General features: G+C 35.9%; 1 protein-coding gene across 21 annotated transcripts in view; it reads left to right on the top strand.

Moving 5' to 3' along the window:
* The window catches only part of RIMS2 (regulating synaptic membrane exocytosis 2), a 482918-nt gene that overhangs the window by 123758 nt on the left and 338125 nt on the right, over window positions 1-21035 (top strand). For all 21 annotated transcript variants that reach the window (XM_068932860.1, XM_068932863.1, XM_068932862.1 and 18 more), the window contains one exon: window positions 4645-4955. In XM_068932860.1, the coding sequence (XP_068788961.1) occupies window positions 4645-4955 (311 nt within the window). The remainder of the gene's footprint in view (window positions 1-4644; window positions 4956-21035) is intronic.

Raw genomic sequence — 21035 nt, 5'->3', positions numbered from 1 at the left:
CTTATTCAGGCATCCAATCTTAAATGCAATAAGACTTCCATTTTGTTCTTTGAACTTAGTGTGAGGCCAGCTATACTTCAATAATGCCTAGGGGAATAGTGAATGGTATTTTGTAAGATAGCTGTCTTTTCACATAATTCATCGGAAAACATTAAAATGATTATATTATGTATATATGTAAATTATATATAAATTGGCTTTAAAATGTCTGCAAATGTACTTTCTTTGTAAATATCTTTTTATTTTTGTAAATATCTTTTCCATTTTTAATGGATTTAAAGTGGTGCGTGAAATGTGTTGCGAAGAATTTCTGCTAATTGAAAAGTTTGTAATGTCTTTATTTAGGACAATAAAAGGAGTAATGTTTCATGCATTAGTTATGTCAGAGATAGCTGCAGATGTGCAATGGCTGATTAAATGGATATTTTAGGTTTTGCAGAGTTTGCTTTTTGTGTGCTTATTAATAAATAAAAAGTTTTGATATGAAGTGATCAAAGATTTTAGGAGGTGCTAGTAGATGTTAGAGCATATTACAGAATCATCCTGCAAAAAACTGGTGAAGAAATCCAAAAAAGTTTAGCACCTATTTGTTCCATGTGTAGAACCAATCTTTGTGAACTGAAAGTGAACTGAAGGTTTGTAGTAAATTTGTCTAGTCCTAATTTGGAATACTTCTTGTAAAAAGAAAGTGTTGCATAAAAAATCTTTTTTAAAAAATGAATTCAATTTGGAGTTAATGTTAAAATGCTAGGCTAGAGACGTTTTGTGTGGTCACTGTGACAAATCACTGGAGAAATATATTTTAAAATAACATCAGCAGTTCTTATGCTAGGCACTAGATGGTGTTTCAGCCATTAGTATTGAAATACACATCTTGGTACAGTATCACTAGCACTTGGATTCCTATTTGCAACTACTACTAAAAATAATTATTTGAGATGTTGGAGAGCAGATGTGTCCATTTTGTCTTTTAAATTTGACAGTGTTCCAATATTGAGCAGAACTGACACCCTAAAATTGCAACATTGGTGTTTGTATACAAAAAACATTCATGAGTATGTTTTTGACATGAATATGTTACAGAGTAGTGCTGGTCAATTCTTAGGGGTTTTAAAATCGAGTGTAGTAGGTGGTGTGATTACGTGAGAGTGTAAATATATCATGTAAGGGATTAGGCGTTTTAAAAATATTATTTTAGAAGGACAACTGTTGTCCTTCTTTGCAGATACTGCGAAATGCATGTATTAAGCGTGAGATTCACTCATTTGGTCCCCTTTTCCTGCTCTCTGCTGTGCCTCTGTCACAGCCATATGAAGTGTTCCCTCCTGCCTGGACCCCGGCAAGGACAGAGCTGCCCAGCAAGGGGGTCTGAGCAGCTGAGCGGCTCTGTCTGTATCAGAGGCTTGTGGTAGCAGAAGGAGAATTCCTGCCCGGGAGTCTGCCACCTTGCTCTCCGTGCTTTTGTGACACTCTTATACGCATGCCTGTCACCTATTTGAGAGCCTGCACTGTAAATTACTGGTATTTTCTAAATTGCAGAAAAAACACTACAGACTATGATAAGATGAAGTCAGTTCTGCCCTGTAATAACTGAGGACTTGAATTTCTTAATACATGTTAAAAGCCTGTACATTTCTCTGTGTGTGTGACAGTGGCCTTTCTGTTCATTCTTTGTGATTGCTTTAAGTGAAAATTATAAATCCTTAGATTAACACTATGGAAGTCTGCCATAGTTAGAACTACCTTGAAAATAAGGTTTTATCAGAAGTGCCAGCTAATAAAAATTACAAAGTGCTTAAAAGCATAGAAGAATGTGCAAAATACAGAAATATATGTGTTTTTCATGTTCTGTATTTGAATTTCCTTTTCCATTGTGGAATACCTTAAGTTAGATTTTTATTTTTCTTTCTTTTATAATTTTTTCTTTATGTTTCATGATGTGCTTTCTGGTAAAGTACTTATATTATTTCCTGCAGGTCTGACCCCATTACTTTGGTAGCCTGCAAGAAACATTGCAGAATATCTTTGCAACCAGTTAGACTTCAGTAGGAACTGGGATATGATATGATGTCTTCTGTGGAGTGTCATTGACAATGGAAAAAAGGACTCCAGACTTTAGAGATGGAAATAGAGTGCCATATGATCATGCAGTAAATATTTGCAAGTAAGATAGGGACAGCATCTTTAAACAGAGACAGGGGTCGATCAAACTTTTATCATAAAAAGTTTGCCTGTTTCATAAGGGAGGGGGGAGGTCTTATGGCACTAACAGTTGCATGCTGTGTTCTGATACACGATGTCAGCTACCTAGTTTGTCAGGAGCTGAGATTTATATTGAAGCAGATCACTAAATTGTGTGTTACGGGGAAGAAGTTAGATCAGAGCCCTCTTGCTGACTCTGTTTTTAGGGGAGGAGATATTAAATCACCTATCATTTTGTTGGGTACAAGAAGATAACAGTGGTCATCATGGAGTGCAGTGTTCTAGGACAAAATGTGGCTGAGAGCCAAGGACAAGCTTGCTCAATTGTTTAGCCTGTGATACCTAGTTATTGTGACATTTTAGCATCTCCTACTAACAGAAGGAAAAATAGTACACACAAAGCTTTTGAGGATTTGATCTTGTAGTCATTCAAATTCTTATACATTTGTATGCTTGAAAAATTGTTTCAGATCAGGTCGTCTCATTGCACTTACATACATATGGCAACTTTAGACCATTTTTCAGCTGTGTACAAAGCAACTAAAATATTAAAGGCTTTTATTGTTATCAATTAAAGAAGGCAAAAATATTTCCCGTCTACTGAAATTTCAATTTGGAAATTCTGTCTAGTTCCTCACTTGATTAGAGAAGGGGAAACAGACCTGTTCTAACATCTGTATTTGGATACTGGCCAGGTCTGCAGCATACATGCTATTGACCTTTGTTCTGAGGAGATCTGACCTACTTCGGACAGCTACTTAGGGAGTCGTCTCTCTTTTTTACCCTGTGTCAACACTTTTGATAGCTTGTCCTGCTTGTTGAAGTAAGCTGACAGGAGTTCTCAAAGGTGGAATATCAGCTCTATAAAAAGTTTTAAGAGGGAAATTTATCAGGATGGCATAGTGCCATGATTGAATTAGCAAGTAACACTTACTTTTCCTGTCCCCAGCCTTGGCAGTTTGTGAGTGAGGAGATCGATGAGTTCAATTTGAGTGAGAACTCAATATGCAAGTAGCCTTCTATAGGAAACTTTTACCACAACATTTTTGGTGAGACTTGTCTAGATAGCGTGGCAAAAGTTTTCTATTAGATAATTTACTGAAGAATAAAAGATGCAGTTTACAGCTCTCAAACCCTTTCTGGTGGACTGAGCTCTATGTATTATGGAGAGAGAAACTCCAAGGTGGTTTTCAAGGTGATTCAACTATCTTTCTTACTAGCTGCATTTAAAGCAATAATGAAGAGCATTAACTAGGCCTTTGGTTGTACTGTAATGTGAACCAAGGAGGAAGGGCATCTCAATGTATGATTAGAACTGGAGATGTGATAAACTGTGTCGAAGGCTGAGTGTAGACATTCAAGGAGCATATACAGAATATGTAGAAAAAAAAAGTATAATTTTGTCTGCAAAGTAAGAGAAAAAATATATAAAGAACAGGAGAGCTGAGTAAAAGGCTAAGGACAAATGAGAAGGACAAAGGACTAAAGGTGAATGAATGCTATATACAATCAAAATGTTAAGATAATAACTAATTTGAGTACACTATTGTATTAATAGCTGGCATGTTACATTCTTTTCATTACATCTTGATTTATTGTCACATAATGTAAGAATTGAATGTAAAATTAACTTTGGAAATGATTGGCATGAGCAGTTTCCTTCACTGTCAGGTGACTAAGGTGATCAGATACAGAAACCTCTCAAGCAAACACATTTTGTAATATTAAAAATCTCATAACTAAGTGCAAGAGCCCTCAACCGGGAAGCTTTAGTCATTTTAATAATTTAGTAAGTATACAGTAGAAGTTAAATCTTGACTGTGAAATGGAGAGACTCACTGCCCTATATGTTGTTATTTTATTTAAAAAAGGTTTATTTGCAATAGCTTTGAAAATCGAGTCAGGTCTTGAAGTCAGCTTCTTCAGTTAAATGCAAGATACAGAGCACAGCTGATGTAAATCAGCAGAGCATTTTGGAGGATTATAAAACCATTTGTTCTCGGTAGTGGAGAATCTTTTCCAGTGCTCCTTTCCCTGACTTAATAAGAGAATGGTTTAACTGGATGATTAATTGTTTTATGCCTTTTTTAATTTTTTATTGTCCTTATCCTTTAGTCTTCCTTCTCAAATCTGTGAATGCTAATAGGAAAATGCTTTAAATATATACATCTACTATCCGTCCTGTGTACTGTAAGTGACAAAACAAAAGTAGCATAAAAATGTTTTGTGTTTATACTTTTGTTAAAATACTTTCTTCCAAGGTTGTACAGACAGTTTTGTTGTGCAGTGGATACATTTCCAGTAACTTTATATTATAGAAAGAAAATTGTATTCTTTCTACGTTTGGAAATGGCAGCAAACAGTTGATGTATACTTGACCAAAACTTTGTAAACCCTGTGTTTACAAGCTAACAGATTTTCCATTTAAATATCTCTGAACAGGTAATGTGGGTCTGTAACTTGTGCCGAAAACAACAAGAAATCCTCACAAAATCAGGAGCCTGGTTCTATAACAGTGGATCAAATGCACCACAGCAGCGTAATCAAGAAGGTGTTAGAGGTCTGCGGAACGAGGAAGCGCCTCAAGAGAAAAAAGCAAAACTCCAGGAGCATTCACAGTACCAAGGACCGTCAGGTGACATATCCACACAAGCTTTGGACAAAAACAGATCTCAAGGGCTCACAAGACAAGACTCGATTAAAAATGGTTCAGGTGTAAAGCACCAAGTAACGAGTGACACAACATCAGACAAGTAAGAAAGTTTTTAATCTTTATACCAATAAGATCTGTTGAATTTATGCTATAAATTTTATTCTTTTTTCTTATTTTTATTCTTTTATCTATAAATACCAGGATTTTTGAAACAACTCTATTTTAAGCAATAAGCACCTGAGGAGCTGTTTATTGTGTTCAGATGGTCATAAAGAGTGTGCATTCTTCCTCCCTTCTCCACATGGAGAACACATGGAAGATGACAGTTACAGTGTGACAGACTTTCTCCATGTGCTTGCAACAGTGTTGAAGCGTACTCATTGTCCTGTACAGAAGGTTTCTGTATTTGTTTTAACAGCAGCTAGCTGCCTCAGTACTTGGTGGTAACTCACTCTATGGCAGAATTTTTATAATTCTAAACTGCTTCAAAATAAGTCTTAAAAATGCAGATTAATAGAAGATGGTGGCTGTTCAGACTATCTAATTAAAGCATCTTTTAGTTTGTGCTGTACAGAGAATGGAAGATAGTGAAATCTTTGTGTGATGACCTGAATTTTTCGTGATTTCTCGTTTTCTTACTGGTAGTTCTTGTCATTAGTACCAATGTTTGTTCTTCTCTGGTTTATCTCATGGTTTATCTTACGATTTATCTGGTTACCTCGCATTGCTTAAATCTGTGACTGCTTTAAGACTAGTGTGATAGGATCTAGACTTGGCCAGAGGCTGAAGATGAAACTGCCCTCTCATTTTGTTGAAGTGATTATGCCAAAAGGCACCGGAAGGCTCTCACCTCTGTGGCTATAATTTACTGTAACAGAAAGGTAAAAACAGTTTAATTAATACATTGAATTTCTTTCTAAACAAGACTGAAATAGGACTTAAAATATGGTGGAAAGGGTAAGAAGAGAGTGAGCTTGGTCACGTGTTGGTCACGGGAAATGATATCCTCTCTCTCCAGAGATCTCTACCTGCCTTGAAATTTGTCAGCCAAAGCAAGATCCTCTGGCAGCCTTCCTCTGCTGCTCACCTGTAACTTTTTAAACAATATTTATACAGCAAGCTTGAAACAAGTTAGACAGCTGTAGTATCTTTTGCAACTAATATGATGAAAATTGTTTTCCTTTCCCCTCACCTCCTGTATTCCACCATATTTTATTTCCTGTATTTGGTCTTACTTGGAAACAGATTGAATGTAATTCATCTAACCTTTTTTGTTTTACTTATTCCGCCAGTTTCCCTTTGCTCTGATTTCAGTTGATGAGTTCAGCACTTACCGGCTCTGAGTGCTCCTTAATTACATTCACGGTCTCTAAGAACTAAGCTACAGAAGCTGGCAGCTTAACTCACTGCTAAGGAGCAGGAGACGTAACGAGAAAGAATGATTCTCTCACGCTCTCTGTCGCGCTCTCACTCTCTGAGAGAGCTCTTTCTCTTGCTTTTGCTTGCTTGCTTTCTCGCTTTTTCTTGCTCTTGCTCTTCTTCACTCTCGCTCTTTCTTTTTTTTCCTTCTTAATTTTCCAGGAAAATGGAATCATAAATAATTTGATGATAGAAAAATAATTTGACGATAGAATAGCAGTTTCTTGTTCTTCTCAGTAATAATTTAACTCCCAGAGTGTTTTTATGTTATGTGAATGCAGGAAGAGAGGGGAGAAAGGGACTTATAAAATTCAGGTATGTAATATGCATGCATTTATTCTAAGCAGAAGTGTATGAGAAGCATATATAGTATAAAACAGTATTTACTAACAGAAAGAATGTAGACTTCATGCTTGAAATCAGAATCATCCTGCTGATCATGAATACCACTACCCAACAAATTGTTTAAAGCCAGATTGCTCTTTCAGTCATTGTCCCCTTTCTGTTTTACCTGGCTACGCATACTAATGTTCCAAAATTAACATTTGTAAGTACAATTAGATTATACTTATGATAAATATTACATGCTCTAGAAGGTTAGAGGGTCTTCTGAATAATTTTCTTACCTCATGTTCCTCATGTGAACTGTCTTTCATTTGGTGCAGATATTGAATAGAACTCCTTCTTGATGGGGCTGTTAGAGGGGAATATCAGCATCTCTGAGAGAGTCTGTCCCATAATTCAAAGATACAGTTAGATCTTAAATTTGGTCCTGTATATGTTGTGATGCCATTGCTATTCTTAGCAGTAATACTGGAAAGGCTTACAATATATTGCATTCAACTGCTGTTAAGAGGTATACATAATATAGTATTATCTTGCTACTGAAGTAGTGCATAGTATAGTAACAACAATTTTATGTAATTTTAGCAGTATTTTTATAAACCTATGTATAGTCTACTTATTGATCAAGTTAAAAGTTTTTTTTATCCATTGAAACCTTAAAGCTGTGGTCAAGCAATTATATTCAATTTTTCCTGTAGGTTCCTGGTCTCTCAGGTCTTCTTTTTTGAGTACTTTATGATAGGTATTTATATTCTTAACATTAACTGAAAGAACTAGCCAGCAGAGAAGCATGTTACATGAAAGATTATCTTGATGATTCTTTTTTTATTCTCAAGTAATTCCACTCAGAAGTTGAACTACTCTAGGATGCTAGACCATTTGTCTAGATAAGTTAAATCCAGGAAAAAAAACGCGTGGCAGGTCAAAGTGCTCTAAATGATGGGGAAATAGCATAAGAAGTCTGAAATATTTAGAAGTGGTTGTTTTTTGTCTAGCACAGTGTAATTGAAGCAATTAGAAAATGAGAACTCTATTGTCTCTATTTCATTTTTTACTCCAAACACATTAGTTTTGACATCAAAAATAATTTTGTAATTTAAAAACAATAAACCCTTTGTTAAAAACACTATCCCTAAGACTATATATCATTGGGGTTTTTTATGCAGTGAATAGAAGGATAAAATCTCATTTTTTCCAAGTCTTGCCTCAAAGTTCAGAATTTATTTTCAAAATTTATTTTAATAGACATATAAAAGGTTGTATTGACAAAGCTACCTATGTATTGATTTTATTTTATTTAAAATTAATTTGTTTATATTAGCATAAGCATTGTGTGTTGTACTGATGTTCTGCATAACCTTTTACTGTAATTTTAAAGCCTTTTTTCCCCCAAGTTTGGTTGTATTTAAGTAATTTGGTTTATAATGCTTTATTTGTGTGTATATACTGATGACCATAGCAAAGCCTGAATTATTTTGTGGAAATTTTTTTTACATTTCTTAAAGAATATTTTTTCAAATCAACACATTTCCAGTTAAACTTAGAAATTACTTTATTAAATATGCTTGATGGTTTGATACTGGAACAGCTGCAGCTTCCTTTTATGTTACAGCAATCGTTAGTTAATAGTTCTTTATATAAGGTATTATTTATCTTATCTTGGTCATCTGGAGACACTAGTTGGTCACAGAAGGAAGGGCAGCATTCACTCACTGAATCCCAAGAAGGCCAATTCCATTTTCATTTCATTCCTTACTACCTCTTTTTTTTTTGTTGCTTTATGTTCTTGAGTAGTGCTCAACGTATTTTGTGTTATGCTGTATTCTTGACTAGTATTATTCTTTATTAAAATAAGACTCAGTTTCCAACATTAGACCAGTATTCTGTTCCCCTGCTGTATGTAAAAGTTCCATTTGCAATGAGTAGAACCTAAACTGCTCAGACGGAAAGGTACATGAACGTAGATCGTGATTGATTGATTGATCTGAAATTTGTTGTCTTAAAGACATTTGGGATAATTTTGGATTGCACATTCTCCAAGTCTGTATTTCTTATATTGGATCCATTCCAGAGGAGAACAGAAGTCAAAATTTATTCAGCAGCAAAATGTACTTACCACCAGCAGAAGATTCTTCCATTATTAAAATTTTTTGTGGTCCGTATCCAATATTCAGAATATGTCTTACAGTGCTTACACTACTTTCTGTGAAATAAATCCATGGAGAAGTTAAAGCCAGCAGGCATGTCATAGGATCCAGCGTTACATTCCTTTTAGTAACTGGCCAACTTATATCTGACATTGATTGAGGTGGGACTGACGTAATTTGTATTCCATGGAGATTTTATGCTAAAGGCAGTTAAGAAGTAACCATGCATGGTGGTTTTCACAGACATCCTTGTGAGCAGTGTGGATGCTGATGGACCATAATGCTAGACTCTTCATAGAATCACAGAATGGCCAAGGTTGGAAGGGACCTCTGGACCTCTAGTTCAACCCCTCTGCTCAAGCGGGGTCACCTAGAGCACATTGCCCAGGATTGCATCCAGTTGTATTTTGAATATCTCCAGAGAGGGAGACTCCACAAGCTCTGTGGGCAACCTGTTCTAGTGCTCAGTCACCCTCACAGGAAAGAAGTTTTTCCTCATGTTCGGATGGAACTGCCTGTGTTTCAATTTGTGCCCATTGCCTCTTGTCCTGTTGCTGGGCACCACTGAAATTGGTCTGGCCCCATCCTCTTGAAAAGTGCCAAATGATGTGAATCAAAGAAATGCAAACTATTACTATCTGTATAGATTCAAATGGTCCATTCTGAGATCTGCTGTGCACAGATGGGAGAGTTATGGCTGTTATGCATAGCAGTTCTTTGATTTATGCTATCCAATTTCAAATTATTTCTGGATTATACAAAAGAGTCCTTTTTGTTATTTTGATCAAAAGCATTCATGCACTCTATTGCCCTCAAGACCTACACTACTCATCGTCCAGTATGTTATGTTTCCTTCCTAGCAAAAAAAGTTATCTGAAAAGATGTATTTTTTTTTTTCAGTCATTTTGGAGAAGATAGTCAGCTTGTGAAATGGCTGACTTCTTCCTTCCCAAGCCAAAGAAAATGTATATAATGTCAGTTGGGGAACAGGAAACCTTAGTGCTGATCCAAAGCTTTTTATAATGTGTCATTCTATTTGACTGTATTGTTAGATCTTTAGGTGATATTTCATGTTTGAGTTCTACCATAGCTATTTTCCTTACTCTCAGTAGGACTGGTCAGTTGTAAAGCAGTTTCAGTCATTTCCCGGATCTGACTTTTTGTGACATTCCAGAGGTGTTGCTTCAGGACCTCTTTTCTACGTATCTGGCATTTCACAATCCTTTTTAAGTAGTAGTTATCTCGGTGTATGAAAAAAGCCGTGCATTTTCCTAGTACTAGCTTATAATTACATAACCACTTCTAATGCCTGAGTGAAATGCTGTTATGTAGTTCAGGTAAATAAGAACTGATTACCATTTTTTTTCTATAATGTATCCTGTATGAAACGAAAGTTTGAAAGCTTTCCAAAGTTTGAATATACTAACTCTAATTCAACAATGCATGTTTTTCATACGTTCCTCTATTGCTGTAAAGAAAGCACGCCTCAAGGATATTCTGATGAGGTTCAATGCAACACATGGTGAAAATAGTGAGAAAGTTTGTTTTTGTGTTTCATGAGTTAATTTACTATTGCTTTATCTGTCAGAAGGTCAGCCATATTGAAAAAAGAGAATGGATTCTTGTTATGTATAAAGATCATGTTGGACTGATTTGAAGCAAGACTAATGAATAAGGCAACGTCATCCCCTTCCAGATTAACTGTAAGGATATGAGATTAAATAATAAAAAACAGAATTAAAACAGCAAACTGAAAGAGTGAGCAGCTGTGGAGTTGAAACAACAATGACAGTATCTGTTTTCTAGGCCAGCAGACACAGATAACAAAATACATACATTCATCTCCCACTGCCCTCCTCCTTCCTTTCTCCTTTCAAAGCTGCATATGCTTCGGGTTCATTTTCTATCTTCCCTTTTCTTTTTTGTCAGAAAAAATAGGTTGTTTATAGTGGTTTCCACCCCCTATAGTGGGTCCAGAGGATGCATTTTATTCTGGGTAGAAACTGCACACAAGATTGTGTTGAGGCTACTTGGTTCTGAAGATGCTTAGGCCATTGCAGATTGTGAGGAATATTTTCTTTATGGAATATATACATGGATGATTCTCACATATAAAGGTTTTATTCTGTTGTATTAGCAATGACAACAGAATGACAGTGGTCCACTCTGTCGCTTTGCTTCTGTTCTTGGTCTGAGTTGGCAGCATAGACTCTGTCTTTTGGGACTGCAGTTGAGGATGTCAGAGAGTAAACAGAAATTAAGAAAGAGGCCAAAACAAGAGTGAAGAGGAGGAGAAAGGAAAAAGCACACATCGGTTAGTTGAGAAGCATCAAAGAGCAGCATGAATTAACTAAATGAAAACATGCATCCTTCTCTGTTTCAGGTTGTATCTTTTTCAAATGACTCTTCTTTCTTTAATTACTGAAATTTGAACAATGATTGATACTCAGAGAACACCACTGACAGTAGTTTATTGTAATATAAAACATGACAGTGTAACAGGAATCAGTCAGTTACATGTCTTTCTGATAGTCTGAAAACTGACTATTTCCCAAGATGATCATTATATTTCTTCTGCAAAGTAAGCACTTATGCTACAGCACTGTAGTGCAGCTGCTGATTTTGAGTGTTTCTGGTTTTGAGTACTTAGCTGAGAGATCTTTAGATCAGGTATCTTAAAAAAGTATGTAATCTTTCCTTGGAGTTGTGGATAGCATATCTAAGCATATTTGAAAGCAATCTCAGGCTGAGTAAAATAGAGGCACTTTAACATTTTTACCTATGTTTTTCCAACCGATGATATATTTCAAGACTGTGAGAAATACTGAAAGAATTATATATAAACACTGTTTAAAATAAGAGATTTGAGTATCCAAGAATCAGAATGACTATGGTATGCGCAAATTTTTATGTTATAGTACCTATCAGAATGCACAGAACTATCCATTAAGGACAACAGTGATTTTAAACTTTTACAGTTGTTTATATATAGCTAATATAAATTTTAATGTCATTGACCACTGCAATGAAAAAATACTCAATTGTTGAGAAAGCATATAAATATCCTTTCACTTTATGAATAAATCTAATGCTTAGTATAAGTATTTTGCAGGTGAGTTTGAAATTGAATCAATATTCCTTACCATGGATGAGTGCAAAGAGCTGTCATTTGCTTCGGCTGGTGCTAGAACAGGATGCAAACTTTTGGCATTAGAGGTACCCTACAATACTTTGAACATATTAATTTAAGATTTAAGTTGAATGAGATTTGAACTGCATCCAAAGAAAGTATTGCCTTCATCTTCCTGCTCCTATTCCAGCATTTCTTCTGCACCCTGGTAGTCAGCCCTTGGCGTTGTAAAGTGAAAGCAATGTCAATGTGAAAATTGTTGTTTCAGTAGTTCTGCTTTTGTTTCTTGTGCTGCCTATCCTTCCAATTCAGTTTAGGCTGTGAATATTTCTTGTGGTAATAACTGAGAACAAATGAGTTAGGTTCTTTATAATAGAACTCCTCTTTTAGTTATTTTATACCTCTTCATATAGGTCTAGGAGTGTGGTTCACACTTTTATGGCTGTTCCCATAATTTCCAAGTACAAACCAAAGTTAAGCTTATCGGTTGTCTGAATCTAGAATGACATAAAAACAAAATTTATAACTATGGCCAGAGAAAGCACTTGAAATTTGTAGGAAGAATGCCAGAAAAAATATGATATTTGCTTATCAGAAAGAAGTACCTTGGGTCAAAGAAATTCAGAAATCCTTCAATGCATAAGTCTCAACAAAATAATAGAAACTTATGATGGGGATTAGGCTTCCATAGTTATGAGAATGAGTCAGGTGTTTCGTACCGTCTTGTAAAGCCTACATGCACGGTCTGTATAAGAAGTACAGTTGTCAAACTTCCTTAATGGTACTTGCTTTGTGTGTTAACAACCTAGCCTTAGAAACTGTAATGCAGGCTTAATCTTTCATGTTTCTATCTGTTACTAGGACGTTGCAATAGGTTGTAGCATCTCCATACCATTCTAACCTCTGAAAAAGAGAGGGAGCTTTCTTTCATCATTATGTTTGCAGAACTACCTATCTTCTGAGAAACAAAACTGTTTCCACAATTCTGTTTGTCTCCTACTCTCAGTTTTGTGGGTCTCCTGCACAGGGCAGGGCTCGTATAGCATTCCAGACATGCAGCAGCACTGTGACTTCATGGTTTCATGGCAGTGTGTTTTTGAGGCTTTAATTACTCTCTCTCTCTCTCTCTTTTGTTTGTTCGTTCTTCTTTTCCCACCTAAATACTAGGCTAGCCAATGAATTTTTAAGAATTTTTTTCTGATGTTACTTTATGTAAAGTTACTTCCTTTTATTATTATTATTGTTTTAAGCTAGCCTTCTTCGGCTAATACCAGGTAGCAAAAACTCTGTGCCTCTGGCTGCTAGTGGATAGAATTTAGAATCGTTTTTCACAGAAAGGTAATCTCTTTAGAGAAGAAAGAAAGGGAAGAGGCAAATTTCCTGACGGTAGCAGAGCGAGCCTGCTTTAGTATACAGTCTAAAACAGCTGCTGTTCTTTTCAAACATTAATTAAATATGTAACAAAGAGGATGAATCCCAGTTTTAGGTGAAGGTCTGAACTCGGCAGTAAGTACAAAGCTATACCAGCCCTCTCTTGTAGTGAGCAAATCTCATGTTGGTTTTAAGGAATTTCATTTTCATGATTTGCTGTAGAGTGCCTTTTAAAAAATAGTTCTCTTGTAACATAATATCTGTATTTTTGCTTATTGTTATTGATTACTTGAGTTTTTCCTAATTATGCATATTTGTTGCGCTGAAAGCTAGCACCTACTACTTGACTTTTCTCTCAGTTTTACACTGACTGAAGAAATAAAACAATAAGTAAAGCAAAAAGCACTACTCGTCTAGGAGTATCTGAAGAGAGGAAACATAGAAATCTAATGAAAATTCTGTCAAAAATAAAAGCAATATCTGAGTTTCAAGCACTTGTATTGCCAATATTGTATTTGTAGATTTCCAACTGATATATGTTACATATCTTTATTTTGAATAATACCATGGGATCTTCATGTCATGTTATGAGAAACCAACTTCTTATGTAAAAGTAGGCTGGGAACATGCGTAGCCAGACACTTTTTACTGTTAGGTAACCAGACACTTTTTACTGTTACATAGGAGATTCTTGGCCTCTAAAGCCTAATTTGTGACAGAAAACTTTCCTTTCAGCCATATTCCTTACATTTTAGTTTGCATTAGGAGGGACTCAGCCTGCCCAGTTCAGAGATCATGTCATTAATCTGTCTGTAAGTGCTGTAAGTGCTGGTGTTGAATCTGTCATAGTGGAATGAGAGGAGAGGAACAAGAACCGAGGAACCAGAGGTGGGGCATGCTAACTGGGAGATCTGTTAGTCCTGCTCAGCCTATAGCTATACACAGGAGGCCTTGTGCGAGCAGGGAGGATGTAGACCTGACGTAAATATCGGAGAGGATGACCAGAATGTGTGTGTGTGTGTGTGTGTGGCGGGAGTTGTCCTTGTGGGTGTATGTGAGCACAGAAGGGAGCAAGCAATCAAGACAAAGTTGTCCCATGGTTGGGAAAAATCTTTTTTTATGTTGTTCTTGTTCTTCAGAAGATATAGCTGCTGAAAATGCTACATAGAACACTTTTTCTTATGTTTTGGTGGCATATGTTTTGCTGAGGTGCACAATATTCCAGTTCTCCTGATTTAGCCTGGATATGTTTTCAGATAATTGGAGAAGGTCAGAATGGGTCTTTCCTTCTGAAGAACCCAGAACAGCCCAATTTATCATTGTCATCAAGAGTAGCATGGAGATGGGATGACTGTGTCGGCTGCCATCTCCCTTCTTTGCACTGGTTATTTCAAATAGTTTAATGTTAAAGGGAAACACTCTTTTACTGGCTTCCAGGAACTGTTAATGCAGAATGAGCTCAGAGCGCTCTTGATACTCAGTGCTGATAGTCAGTATCTTTGGAATGGAGTTTGGCCTTCAGTTGCAGCGTTATGCTTCTGTATATCACAGCAGAGTTAGCAAATATGATATAAGACCATTCATAATCTAAGTCTCTAAAGAGAGATCTCAGCTGTATCAGAATATTGGACAGTTTTATTAAATGCTAACAGCAGTTAACATTTATGGAGTTAAATGTAGTATTGCTTTTAGCTAGATTACTGCTGAAAGAAAACAATGTCAGAAAAAATTGAGGATGGTAGCATTTTTAATTTAATCTTTTTAATTAATGAGGCTAGTACCTTTCTGGGTTGATCATATCTTTTCAGATTGCTGTTTTGTGGACCTTGCACAAACATGAATGTCAGAGCCCACTGTGTGTTCATAATCCCTAGTTGTGCTGTGCTCTGTACTTTGGAGGCTAATTTCTCTTCAGCCGTGTAAATAAAAGATTTAGTTTGAATTTCGTATTAAAAACAGGTGTATAAAGGTGAAAAAATGGCATCTGTGGAGTGCAGCCCAGTGAAATGGCTAACATTTCATAAAGAATTCCTATTAAGTCATGTTTGTAGTTTCTGGCAGCAAAGTGGTTGTGAACTACACAGGAGGCCATTCGATGAATGGACTTTAAATTTCCTGCTTTTTACCATAGCTATATGTGCTGAATTAACATAAAAAATGAACACAAGTAATTATTACTGTTTTGATTCTTTCTTTGGCTCTTTCTTTGTGTCTCTAGAAGGCACAGGTAATAAAGCAGTTACTTCTTTAGTGCAATGTAATTGTCATTTATCTTTTAGATTGCAAGATTAATAATTTTAGTAAATGTAAATCTGTTTTACACACATGTGAGGAAGGCTAACTGACATGTAATAGGACTAGGGTGGCTGTATTTGCATAATTAAAAATTCCATTATAAAAAGGTACCATTTTGTTTTCTACCTTATTTTTGCATGGTTATTTTGTTTGTTTTTCTGCCCCTTCATCTATGTCTTCAATTTCTTTCTTTTAAATCTCCCTTCTAAAGCCAAATCCTTGCTTATCCGTTTGTCTACCCCAGAGTGCCTTTTTTTGTCTGTTGTGTATTATTTTCTCTGTCTCACTGATGTGACTTCTTACCAAATTCTGGCTGGGCGTTAGAAGCATTATCAAAGGTATATTGATGGTTGTCCTTCACATGAAGACGGACTGGTTCTTTTCTTCTTTAATCCGGATCTTTTTCTTTCCTCTAGCTCCACCTCTCTTCCTCAATTTCCAACAGTACTATAATCATATATAAGTCTCCCTCCAAGCTCTGGGATGGCATAAATGGGAGCTTCCCTCCTGGGCTTTGAGAAATCTCCATTTTCCTGTTTCCATTTTCTGTTCAACTGCCTTTCAGTGAAAACAGGTCTCAGTACATTCTTTACTAGCCAAAAGAAAGATGGCCGTAGACATTTTAAGGTAATATTCCACCAAATGAGTTCAGTACAATGTCATGTCAGCTAGGTATATGAATGACCTGAGGTCACTTGAGTAACTCTACATTACACAGTGCAGTGTTAAAATCCAAGCTAATACCTGCATATGCTATACAGTGGGTTGTGTGGATGCAGCTCAATACTTAGAACTGGCTCTGACATCTCTGTGCTGTACAGCATCGTGCCCTGTAATCGTGCCCTTCTGTTTCAGCAAGTCTCTCATTCTACATCAGGACAGCCCTAGTGCGCGCTTCTGCAGTAGTGGAGTTCCTGAAAGTGTTACCAGGGACCTCAGTAAGTGTTGATTCATGTTCATAGAGCAACAAGAGGTTCAGTTGCTCCAGACGCAGCATTTCTAATTTCTGGTCCAGTATTTTGTCAGTTAATATTACATACTTGAGTGGCTCCCTAGCTGTAGTTTATCTGCGGAAATGAGTTTTCAGCATGCCATTTGCGATAGTATGAACCACGAACTTTGCCGCAGGAAACCTGTTTTCTTTGGCAAAAAGAAAATAGCAAGGACAGCAGTCCTTATGGTAATATCTTGATAGAAGGCAAGGCCTTTTAACTATAAGACATTTTATTTTGTAATGACTTTGTGAAAATCTTTAGCTGGACTTAAAATGATAGACTTCCTTGATGCTGGGTAAAAGAAAAAGAAATAGTCATGAAATCAGATTAAATTAAAGCAGAAACCCTCTGGTGTTTCTTTCTTTGTTTGTTTGTTTCTTTGTTTGGTTTTTGTTTGTTTATTTGGTTTTTGTTTTTGATTTTTGTAATTCCAAATAGACTGTGAGGCTGAAGAGGAACTTGGATTCTAAAGTACTGTGTTAGTGCACAAAAACAATTTTTGAATATTAGTTAAATCTTGTTGATTCTGGCAGCAGGTGCTGGGATGACTAAAATGGATCTTTCTCAGTTGTATCTTTATGCTTCAGTTAGAATCCTGAGCAGTAGTTCAGGCTCGAAGAGGATTCACAATTAGTTCAACAATTTCACCTCCTGAATTTCAACAATGAAACAACTCAGTGGTGAGCTCAACAGCTTCACCCTTCATGATGCTGACATAGTTGCATTTTTTCTAAAATGGACATGTAATGATTTATCTTCCTGTATCATTCCTTAACTGCTTAATAAAGCAAAAAACTCTTGAAAGAAGCCCAGGTTAACATGGTTTTGCATTTCTTAAAAAAAAAAAAACATGTTTTTCAGATGCGCTCCATGTCTACTCCAATGCCATGATTGGAGTATTTGATTTAGAAAATATTTATCAAAATTTGAAGCAAGGAGTTGGATCTTTGCGTACAGGAAAGTTAAATACAAAAGTGTAATGCTTTGAAATTGCTTTGGATGATGATATATCGATTACATTGCAGTAATGACCAATGCATTGGCATAATCAGGATATTCTTACATACCTTTTACTTCTCTCCTCCTTCAAGTAATTAAAAGTATTCATATGAAAACCCTATGTCGTATTTATAGTTATTCACAAAAACTCTTGATTATTCTCAGAGTTAATCCTGGTGAAGGTAAACCAGGAGCTTTTCCTCAAGACAAGCATTTTTGATTGCTCTGTGTGGTGTTTGTACTTCCCTCAGAAGCATGTTTTCCTCCCTGAAAATGAGATTTGTTTAGCAATTTATACTGTGGTGCATCACCAAGTATCATGAAACCTTACACTTATGAAAAGAATAAATTAATAAAATTAACCCTCCTCCCTACCCCAAAGCTTTTGACTTAATGACCAGCAATGACTTCATTGCTATTACTCTGCTAACATAAAAACTCCAGTATTTAACTGAAATCTTTCCGAAGTAAGATATTTACACTGTCTTAACGCTTATAAAACCCAGGCTGCATGACACTGTTCAAAGAAATGAATTCCAGAGCTGTATGTATGATCATCAGGAAAATATTCTGGTGTCTGTGAGTTGTTTTACTCTAGTCAGCTGAAGATGGGAGCAATCCAAGAGACTATGAATTTTGAAATGACAAGAATTAAGGATAAATTAGTCTCTTAAAACTGGTTGCTAAGGTATGGAAGCTTGCAACTTGTATCCAGTGTATTGAAATGCAGCAGAAATGAACAAACAGTCCACTACATGGATATGGTCTTTTAACTCCTATGTCACAAAACAAAAAGGCCAGTCTTTACCTTACTATCATTCAGATAAAGAGCTGTCTTCTGGTTTACTCCTGTATTAGCTTTTGTTTCCATCACAGATTACCTGGACATTTTGCTATAATACGGCAAGTTTTGAGACCCTTCAAGATCCAGATCAGTCACTTGAAACTAGAGGTACTGCAATAAATATCATAAGATATGCCCAGGTAACAGAAAATAATTTGTAAAATTAATCAAACTCCCAAGTTCACATGGAATGAGGGCCAGTTTCTGCACCATATAATCACACCATGACTTCAAGATCAATGTAAATGTATTTTCTTTTCATTGTAAGGAACTTCAGGATCAGCTTGTCACCTAAAAAGTGTTTGTGTAAAGAATGTCATCCAAAGAGGAAGAGAACTGTGTTTCACAAGGAGAACATTGTTCCCACTGTTTTCCCTCTCTTTTTACCTGAGTATGCGTATTGAATTCATCGCCATGCTGTGTGCATTTACATTATTAGTAACCATCAAGGTGCTGTTACAGGATGTAATTTTTAGTGTCTGCTTTGTGCTAATCATGTCCTCTCTTAAATTGGTTTAATTTGGAGAATAATATACATATATGCATATAGACATATACACTTATATACATACATGTGTGTGTTAGGCATTTATATTTAATTGGAATAAATTTGAGTGTCTGTGTAGATGACTTCAGAGAATGATTCAGACAACCTAAATTCAACCTCTGAATGTGCGTAAAACCCATAACATCTCCAATTTTAAACACAGAGTTTGCTAAGCAATGTTACTGTGATAACAGTTAAAAAGAAGCAGTAACTAATCATTTATTTTAAAAATGCATTATGAACCTCTACAACTTTTATTATGCTGATCTCTGGCCATTCCTGAAGTCTATACCGCTTTGAGCAGCTAGTTGTTTTTGATTGAATTTGTTGGATCTCTAACATAGATTTGCAAATGTAAATGGGCTGTTTGGGGTATGAGGAAAGCTGCTGATTGCAGATGCTTTTGCCTCTACCTCTTAAGTCCATCAATAACCTTGCAAACATAAAATGCTTGAGAGCTTTCACTTTGACATGAGGATTTTGCCGTTCAGAACTTTCACATTTTGCTCTATTCCTCCAGTGTATGTCTGTAAAACTTTACTTAACACAGTGGAGTTATATCAATATAAGTAGCGTATGAGAAGAATAAGGCCATTTATAGTGATTTTTTCTGTATTTCATTGTGTGCTCCAGCAATAGAGGTTTTCTACTTCACTGTGCAAGTTGTATATATTGTGTAATCTACAGAAGGATAAGGAGATCAGAGATACGAGAGATAATTAAAGTTAAATACTTGCTGTAATTATTTTTCAACTATTCTATGTCTTGTCATATTTAAATAAAATTTCCCATATTGTCTTTCAATTAATATGTTAAAGAATTCCATGGAGAGGTTTGTGAAGCCATGATCTATATTGAGCTAAGGAAATTAACCAATAAATGAAAATTTTTCATGTTAAAAATAGCTTTAAAATCATTAGAATTGAAGGCATGCCTGGTTCTGAGGCTACTGATAATTTCAAAAAGCAGAACTGTAACAGTAGAGTCATAGATAGTCTATTACCATTGATAATAAAAATATTTTAAAAGATCGTTTTTACGTTTGCCTTGTCCAATTTGATTGTTTATATCCTTTGTCTCACTCATTTTGGAAAGTGCAGCTTGTATGGTCATTGCCAGTTTTTGTATCTGTCCACACTGGGCCTAACAGCAGGATTTCCCAATTGAACATATGGCAAATTTCCTAGTGTCTGCCTAAGGAGCAAAATTGGACTTACCCTTCTGTTATGTGATTTTTTAAAAATGCAGATTTTTAACATTGAAACAGTTTATGACAAGTGAGTCATTTAAACAGTCTCATATGCCTTCATTTTTCCCTTCATGTAATAACATTTCAGTTAAGCTGTAATTGGACAAAATGAAATAAATCTGAGCTTCCAATTATTTTTCTTGTAAAATATATTCTTTCTACACTGTAATATGTAGGTAGAATCTCATGTTTAACTTGTTTGCTAACTTGCGAAAAGTTTTTGTGCCATACTTGTCAGCGGATCATAATTAATTCTATCTTTTAGTTAGACCGCGATGAGATTTAGGGAAATGAATTGTTTGATCTCATCACAAGAACTTAAGCACAGTTGGAACTTTTTTTTTTGGAGCTTTAGAAAGTCCAAGGCTAATCTGGAATCTCTCATCAAGACTTGGCCTTTGGGGCTGACGTAGTCTATACTTTTTGACTTTCTTGGGAATCTATACGTGCCAAGGTTAATTTTGGCTTTCCTTAAAAAATAGACGTTTACTCACCTATTTTTTCCCCTATGGTAATAACAGTAGTTGTTCTGAGAATTTTCAAAGTTGGGCATTGTAAAAATATCCAGATCCCCTTAAAGATGCAAAATGGAAACTGACAATTTATTGTTGTGTTTTATCCTGAGTATAAGTAGATTAATTGCAGTAGCCTTACAACCCTTCGGAGTGTTGTGGTTGTTGCTGGGTGAGTTCATGATTTGAGGTATATGTGCACAGACTACTTTCACTGGCACTAAAAGAACAGTCCCGATAGCCAGAACCCGCTAGAGGCATGGTGCTGAAGGGACAGCTTTTTTGGACCTCAATCCAAAGAATGTTGATATACAGTGGGTTTGTTAT

Source organism: Struthio camelus, chromosome 2 (genome assembly GCF_040807025.1).
Source record: "Struthio camelus isolate bStrCam1 chromosome 2, bStrCam1.hap1, whole genome shotgun sequence".
NCBI lineage: Eukaryota > Metazoa > Chordata > Aves > Struthioniformes > Struthionidae > Struthio > Struthio camelus.
This window is presented reverse-complemented; position numbering and strand designations above follow the sequence as displayed.